This window comes from Oncorhynchus keta, chromosome 37 (genome assembly GCF_023373465.1).
Source record: "Oncorhynchus keta strain PuntledgeMale-10-30-2019 chromosome 37, Oket_V2, whole genome shotgun sequence".
NCBI lineage: Eukaryota > Metazoa > Chordata > Actinopteri > Salmoniformes > Salmonidae > Oncorhynchus > Oncorhynchus keta.
Window position 1 is genome coordinate 22585225 of NC_068457.1, and position 8773 is coordinate 22593997.

Below are 8773 nucleotides of genomic sequence, written 5' to 3' on the forward strand. Positions count from 1 at the left end.
TCACTGGGCAGGATAAAAGACATGGGTGGTGTGAGGAGGTCACTGGGCAGGATAAAAGACATGGGTGGTGTAAGGAGGTGTAAGGAGGTCACTGGGCAGGATAAAAGACATGGGTGGTGTGGGGTGAGGAGGTCACTGGGCAGGATAAAAGACATGGGTGGTGGCGGGGTGAGGAGGTCATTGGGCAGGATAAAAGACATGGGTGGGGTGAGGAGGTCACTGGGAAGGATAAAAGACATGGGTGGTGGTGATGTGAGGAGGTCACTGGGCAGGATAAAATACATGGTTGGTGGCGGGGTGAGGAGGTCACTGGGCAGGATAAAAGACATGGGTGGGGTGATGTGAGGAGGTCACTGGGAAGGATAAAATACATGGGTGGTGGTGATGTGAGGAGGTCACTGGGAAGGATAAAAGACATGGGTGGTGGTGATGTGAGGAGGTCACTGGGAAGGATAAAAGACATGGGTGGTGGTGATGTGAGGAGGTCACTGGGAAGGATAAAAATACATGGGTGGTGTGGGGTGAGGAGGTCACTGGGCAGGATAAAATACATGGGTGGTGGTGGGGTGAGGATTTCACTGGGCAGGATAAAAGACATGGGTGGGGTGAGGAGGTCACTGGGCAGGATAAAATACATGGGTGGTGGTGGGGTGAGGATTTCACTGGGCAGGATAAAAGACATGGGTGGTGTGAGGAGGTCACTGGGCAGGATAAAAGACATGGGTGGTGTAAGGAGGTGTAAGGAGGTCACTGGGCAGGATAAAAGACATGGGTGGTGTGGGGTGAGGAGGTCACTGGGCAGGATAAAAGACATGGGTGGTGGCGGGGTGAGGAGGTCATTGGGCAGGATAAAAGACATGGGTGGGGTGAGGAGGTCACTGGGAAGGATAAAAGACATGGGTGGTGGTGATGTGAGGAGGTCACTGGGCAGGATAAAATACATGGTTGGTGGCGGGGTGAGGAGGTCACTGGGCAGGATAAAAGACATGGGTGGGGTGATGTGAGGAGGTCACTGGGAAGGATAAAATACATGGGTGGTGGTGATGTGAGGAGGTCACTGGGAAGGATAAAAATACATGGGTGGTGTGGGGTGAGGAGGTCACTGGGCAGGATAAAAGACATGGGTGGTGGTGGAGTGAGGATTTCACTGGGCAGGATAATAGACATGGGTGGGGTGAGGAGGTCACTGGGCAGGATAAAATACATGGGTGGTGTGAGGAGGTCACGGGGCAGGTTAAAAGACATGTGTGGTGGTGGGGTGAGGATGTCACCGGGCAGGATAAAAGACATGGGTGCTGTGGTGTAAGGAAGTCACTGGGCAGGATAAAAGACATGGGTGGTGTGGGGTGAGGAGGTCACGGGGCAGGATAAAAGACATGGGTGGTGTGAGGAGGTCACTGGGCAGGATAGAAGACATGGGTGGTGTGGTGTGAGGAGGTCACGGGGCAGGATAAAATACATGGGTGGTGGTGGGGTGAGGAGGTCACTGGGCAGGATAAAAGACATGGGTGGTGTAAGGAGGTGTAAGGAGGTCACTGGGCAGGATAAAATACATGGGTGGGGTGAGGATGTCATTGGGCAGGATAAAAGGCATGGGTTGGGGTGATGTGAGGAGGTCACTGGGCAGGATAAAATACATGGGTGGGGTGAGGATGTCACTGGGCAGGATAAAATACATGGGTGGGGTGAGGATGTCATTGGGCAGGATAAAATACATGGGTGGGGTGAGGATGTCACTGGGCAGGATAAAAGGCATGGGGTGGGGTGTGGAGGAGAAGAACAGTTTCGTGAAGGTTGTTTACACGACTATGTCCTTGATCTATGCCTTGGAACAAAAATATTCATTTTCAAGGAAATCAACTGTGAGAGTTTCTCTTTTGTGAATAATATTGTAAACCCCACCAAAGTACAGGCGTTCATCGACTGCTACACCATAGCCTTGAGGAAAAAGTCAGAGGAAAAACAGCCTGCCTTGATATCATTTTCTAAACAGGCCAGCGAATCAATCATCTTTTATAATCTCCTCAAAGAGAGGATGACATCAGTGTTCCCTTCAAGACGCCTGTGTTGTTCTGTCACATCTGGTTCTGTCAAGCCTAATGCTGTGAGTGACCCTGAACTTCAGGACTTTCATGATAGTTCTTCATTTGTGCTTTTGATTACAACCTTTTGTTCCCAGAGAGTGACCCAGACAGTCAGACATTCACTGACGGTGACACAGGCGGGTGAAGTATGTAGACAGTGTGTCATAGTGGGTTGTTGTCATGCAACACTGCTGAAGTTTGGCATCAGTTTTAGGAGGGAAAGAGTTACCCAGTGACACACACTCAAACAGATGTCATGACACACTTGTCAATTCACATGATTGACATTGGTTATTTCTAAAAACTCCACTTCGAAGGAAAACTTTTCACCTGTATGTCGAATCAGACGATGAAAAGATGGCCACTCCAATGACTTTTAAATTATTTTACAATGCTTATTTCTCCCTAATCTCTACAAATGAAATGAGATGTTGAACATGCTGTGCGAGGCCGCCCTGTACCCCAGGAAAGCAGAGAACAAGATATCTTTATTCTCTTTGAACTCAGGTCTACCTTCCAAATGAGGGCCTTTACAATGAGAATAAGGATGACATTGACGGGTGTCTAGACAGGAACCTTGCCTGCAGACGTGGCAACAAACCCATCGCCTATGAAATGTCAAAGTACACAGCTGCACATAAAGCTTCGCCTCTGGAATCCAATTGATATTTGAAGGAAGAAGATGCTCCGGTCTCAGAGATAATTACCTGGTATTGAGTTCTGGTGCGCAGGTATTCTTCAGTTGTTGTTAAGTTATTACGTGGAAGATGCCACAGAGTCAGGGTCAAGGTGCGTCTCGGTGGTGCGGATCAGGTGCGTTTTCCATTATCGAAGCCTGAGGTCACTAATTGAGGTCTGAAAGCTTGTAAGACCTGATGCAGTGACCTAACAAACAAGCAGAAATGTAGCACCACTCGGATATTGTCACATTGCCCAGAATTTCATTGAACATGTGGCAACAAGTCTTCTAGTAGGGGACAATTCCTTGTATTGGTCTCTTCTCTTTCAGTGGATTTGGAATACCTTCACACACAAGGCCATAACTATTCACACAAGGCCACAGAGGGGGAGCGAAAGACAGAGAGAGAAGAGTGTCAGCGAGAGAGAAAGAAAGAGAGAGAGAGAGAAAGAGAGAGAGAGAGAGAAAGAGAGAGAGAGAAAGAGAAAGAGAGAAAGAGAGAGAGAGAGAGAGAGAGAGAGAGAGAGAGAGAGAGAGAGAGAGAGAGAGAAGAGAGAGAGAGAGAGAGAGAGAGAGAGAGAGAGAGAGAGAGAGAGAGAGAGAGAGAGAGAGAGAGAGAGAGAGAGAGAGACAGCAGCACCTAGATCTTATGCACAGATTCTGTCAGACCTGGGCCCTGACAGTAAATCTCAGTAAGACCAAAATAATGGTGTTCCAAAAAAGGTCCAGTTACCAGGACCACAAATTCAAATTCCATCTAGACACTGTTGCCCTAGAGCACACAAAAAACTATACATACCTTGGCCTAAACATCAGCGCCACAGGTAACTTCCACAAAGCTGTGAACGATCTGAGAGACAAGGCAAGAAGGGCATTCTATGCCATCAAAAGAAACATAAATTTCAACATACCAATTAGGATTTGGCTAAAAATACTTGAATCAGTCATAGAGCCCATTGCCCTTTATGGTTGTGAGGTCTGGGGTCCGCTCACCAACCAAGACTTCACAAAATGGGACAAACACCAAATTGAGACTATGCACGCAGAATTCTGCAAAAATATCCTCCGTGTACAACGTAAAACACCAAATAATGCATGCAGAGCAGAATTAGGCCGATACCCACTAATTATCAAAATCCAGAAAAGAGCCATTAAATTCTACAACCACCTAAAAGGAAGCGATTCACAAACCTTCCATAACAAAGCCATCACCTACAGAGAGATGAACCTGGAGAAGAGTCCCTAAGCAAGCTGGTCCTGGGGCTCTGTTCACAAACACAAACACACCCTACAGAGCCCCAGGACAACAGCACAATTAGACCCAACCAAATCATGAGAAAACAAAAAGATAATTACTTAACACATTGGAAAGAATTAACAAAAAAACAGAGCAAACTAGAATGCTATTTGGCCCTACACAGAGAGTACACAGCGGCAGAATACCTGACCACTGTGACTGACCCAAAATTAAGGAAAGCTTTGACTATGTACAGACTCAGTGAGCATAGCCTTGCTATTGAGAAAGGCCGCCGTAGGCAGACATGGCTCTCAAGAGAAGACAGGCTATGTGCTCACTGCCCACAAAATGAGGTGGAAACTGAGCTGCACTTCCTAACCTCCTGCCCAATGTATGACCATATTAGAGATACATATTTCCCCCAGATCACACAGATCCACAAAGAATTCGAAAACAAATCCAATTTTGAAAAACTCCCATATCTACTGGGTGAAATTCCACAGTGTGCCATCACAGCAGCAAGATTTGTGACCTGTTGCCACGAGAAAAGGGCAACCAGTGAAGAACAAACACCATTGTAAATACAACCCATATTTATGCTTATTTATTTTATCTTGTGTCCTTTAACTATTTGTACATTGTATATATATATATATAATATGGCATTTGTAATGTCTTTACTGTTTTGAATCTTCTGTATGTGTAATGTTTACTGTTCATTTTTGTTGTTTTTCACCTTATATATTCACTTTGTATGTTGTCTACCTCACTTGCTTTGGCAATGTTAACACATGTTTCCCATGCCAATAAAGCCCTTGAATTGAAATTGAATTGAGAGAGAGAGAGAGAGAGAGAGAGAGAGAGAGAGAGAGAGAGAGAGAGAGAGAGAGAGAGGGAGAGAGAGAGAGAGAGAGAGAGAGAGAGAGAGAGAGAGAGAGAGAGAGAGAGAGAGAGAGAGAGAGAGAGAGAGAGAGAGAGAGAGAGAGAGAGAGGGAGAGAGTTTTTTTGCAAATAAAAGAACTGGGGGAAAAACTCCCCAGAAATACCTTATTTACATAAGTATTCAGACCCTTTGCTATGAGACTCAAAATTACGCTCAGGTGCATCCTGTTTCGATTGATCATCCTTGAGATGTTTCTATAACCTGTGGTCCACCTGTGGTAAATTCAATTGATTGGACATGGTTTGGAAAGGCACATACCTGCCTATATAAGGTCCCACAGTTGACAGTGCATGTCAGAGCAAAAAAACAAGTCATGAGGTCGAAGGAATTGTCCGTAGAGCTCCGAGACAGGATTGTGTCGAGGCACAGATCTGGGGAAAGGTACCAAAAAATTTCTCCAACATTGAAGGTCCCCAAGAACACAGTGGCCTCCATCATTCTAAAATGGAAGTTTGGACACACCAAGACTCTTCCTAGAGCTGTCCGCCCAGTCAAACTGAGCAATAGGGGGAGAAGGGGTGACCAAGAACCTGATTGTCACTCTGACAGAGCTCCAGAGTTCCTCTGTGGAGATGGGAGAACCTTCCAGAAGGACAACCATCTCTGCAGCACTCCACCAATCAGGCCTTTGTGGTAGTGGCCAGACAGAAGCCACTCCTCAGTAAAAGGCACATGACAGCCTGCTTGGAGTTTGCCAAAAGGCACCTAAAAGACTCTCAGAACATGTGAAACAAGATTCTGATGAAACCAAGATTGAACTCTTTGGCCTGAATGCCAAGTGTCATGTCTGGAGGAAACCTGGCACCATCCCTACGATGAAGCATGGTGTTGGAAGCATCATCCTGTGGGGAAAGTTTTCAGTGGCAGAGCGCTCAGAACCTCAGACTGGGACAAAGGTTCACCTTCCAACAGGACAACAACTCTAAGCACACAGCCAAGACAATGCAGGAGTGGCTTCGGGACAAATCTCTGAATGTCCTTGAGTGGCCAAGCCAGAGCCCAGATTTGAACCCAATCAAAAATCTCTGGAGAGACCTGAAAATGTAATCAATTTTAAGGTTGTAACATACCAAAATGTGTAAAAAGTCAAGGGGTCTGAATACTTTCCGAACGCACCATATTTCCTAAATAATTAGAAAATCTAATTTAGGGTGTATTTTGCATAATCGAGAAATTATACTGTATGAAACTACTTTGGACTTTGGTGGCAACTGGCTGTCTGGCGGCAACTGGCTGTCTGGCTCCCTCTAGTCGTGCGCCTGTGAAGAACTGGGTGGGCGGTGTCGTCGAATATTTAAAAAGTCTAAACAAGTTGCCAATGAGGAGGAAGGAAATATAAAACCTCATCTTCCAAGTCGCCAGGGTTGTATTCGCCAGCTATCAACAGAAGGACAGGATGGCTTGCTCTGACAGCTGCCAGTGCCTCGGCGAAAGGGGACAAAGAAGCATCCTTTACAGCATTTTGAAAAACGACAACCAACCGGATCAGCATTCACAGGGGCGGGCGAGGTTGGCGGTCCCGCAACAGCAGCCTTGTTCGTGTGGATCTAAGAAGATAGTGGTTCTCAGTTCTCCCCAGACAACGTGTAAAGCAGCTTCGGCAGCGCTTTTAAAAACGCTAAAGTTTGTTAAAAATGTACTTTGTTTTCGGGAACTTCCAGCGGAGGACCAGTTACAGCTCGTGCGCAACAGCTGGGCTCAGCTGCTCGTTTTGGGCATGGCGCAGGACTTGATCGGTTTCGAGACCATGGAGACGCCAGAACTCAGTATGTTACAGAACATACTAACCAGCGGACAAGGAAGACAGGAGACCGCGCACGGGCGCAGTGGCCAAGGCGTTTCTCTCACTGATGTCCAAGGAATAAAAATGTTTTTGAATAAATGTTGGGGACTGGACATCAGCACCAAAGAATATGCATATTTAAAGGGAGCCATTCTCTTCAATCCAGGTTTGTTAAACAACTGGTTTTATGGTGTATTTACTAGTTTTATTATTATTAGCAAGCCTATTATTATCATTATATTTGTTTTTGTTATTATTTTTATTATAATAATGATCATCATCATTATAATGATAATTATTATCATTATTATTATTATTATTGTTTTGCTAATTATTATCATTATTATTAGTAGTCTATTATTATTATTTTATGAACGGGCTATTATTAACTATGCGACTATTTTTGACTCGTTTGAGTTTCACCTTCAAAGTTTCTGATTTTAACTTCCATTTTATTCACTCCTGAGACATTGCAGAGCTCCGGTATCAAAGCTACATTCAGGCACTGCAGAGCGAAGCGCATCAAGCCCTTAATGAATATGTGAAAGTCACTCACCGAAGAGACTCTACAAGGTTCACTAAACTATTCATCGCGCTCTCCATGCTACGGTCCATCAATGCAAACGTCGTGGCTGGACTTTTCTTCAAACCTGTCATCGGCACGGTCAGCATGAATGAACTTCTGCTCGAGATGTTTTACGGAAAATAGACCGAATAAACTGTTTAAAGACTGAACACAGACAGAGCTGTGGACTGGAGGCTGAACAAAATAACAACAGGCATGTGTATACTATAGGGTTGCTATTCATATGTATTTATTTTGCTATAACACATCCTATTTTTGTAAAATAAAAGTGTTTGCTGAACTTTGCATGTTGTTATTTCAGTTTATCAACCAATATAATATTTTTTTCAATTATAACCTACAGTTATGTCCAATAACAGCCCCATAATACATTCAATCTTATTTGATTACAATACATTACCTAGATAATGCTGACATAGCCCCATAATACATTCAATCTTATTTGATTGCAATACATTACCTAGATAATGCTGACATAGCTGCATAATACATTCAATCTTATTTGATTGCAATACATTACCTAGATAATGCTGGCATAGCCCCATAATACATTCAATCTTATTTGACTGCAATTGTAAAGGACCAGGGACCCTCTGCACAGATCTACAACTGCCTCCCACCAAGCATCGTTACCCATCGCTCCACAAAAGCAGCAGCCCATGCGGAGTAAGGAGAGCAACTACTTCAAGGTCTCAAAGCGAGTGACGTCGCCGATTGAAACGCTATTAGCGCGTACCCCGGGGCGGCAGGGTAGCCTAGTGGTTAGAGTGTTGGACTAGTAACCGGAAGGTTGCAAGTTCAAACCCCTGAGCTGACAAGGTACAAATCTGTCGTTCTGCCCTGAACAGGCAGTTAACCCACTCATTGGGGTTAGGCCGTCATTGAAAATAAGAATTTGTTCTTAACTGATCTTGCCTAGTTAAATAAAGGTTAAAAAAAAAAAAATAGCGAACCGGTTACACAATACATTACCTGGATAATGCATTACAGTGTTTCACCTCAAGAGGGCAATGCTCACCCACAAACCTAAGAGAGAATTTGAGGCAGTCTAGAGAAAGACATTTCCATTCATGAAGGAAATTGACAATTACATCAATCCCAAGGCTTTCAGCACTCACATCGGTCCAGAACTGTCTAGGTTGTAAACTGCTTTATGAGGGACTGTGAATATGTTAAAAATAGAAGTAGTACTAGTAGTGTTTATAATAATATGCATTCATTCAACACGCCTCCAGACACCAATGACAGGGCAGGTCATTGGACTGGGTCGGTCCCTTAGGAAGGGCTGCTGTACCATCTAGTGAGGGTGAGGTGGGTCACAACACGTGTCTGGTGCCAACCAGTGTCAGGATAAGACCAGGCTGTTAGGATACCCACACCACATGCCACACACATCAATGGAAGGAAGAGACACATGGCAGGTGGCTGTGGGGATCAGGAGTGGCATGGACCCGGGGCGAG

The 8773-nt window shown here is 44.9% G+C and overlaps 1 protein-coding gene across 2 annotated transcripts; it reads left to right on the top strand.

The window, feature by feature from the left end:
- Positions 1-6220: 6220 nt before the first annotated feature.
- LOC118379147 (nuclear receptor subfamily 0 group B member 1-like) lies at positions 6221-7597 on the top strand. 2 transcript variants are annotated; one of them, XM_035766165.2, is made up of 2 exons: positions 6221-6892; positions 7203-7597. In XM_035766165.2, exons 1-2 carry the CDS (start codon positions 6340-6342, stop codon positions 7433-7435), a joined length of 786 nt encoding a protein of 261 aa, XP_035622058.1. In that variant the 5' UTR covers positions 6221-6339; the 3' UTR covers positions 7436-7597. The 2 variants fall into 2 exon arrangements, with proteins under 2 accessions (XP_035622058.1, XP_035622057.1); XM_035766164.1 differs by having other exon boundaries at positions 6224-6892; positions 7194-7597.
- Positions 7598-8773: the final 1176 nt, after the last annotated feature.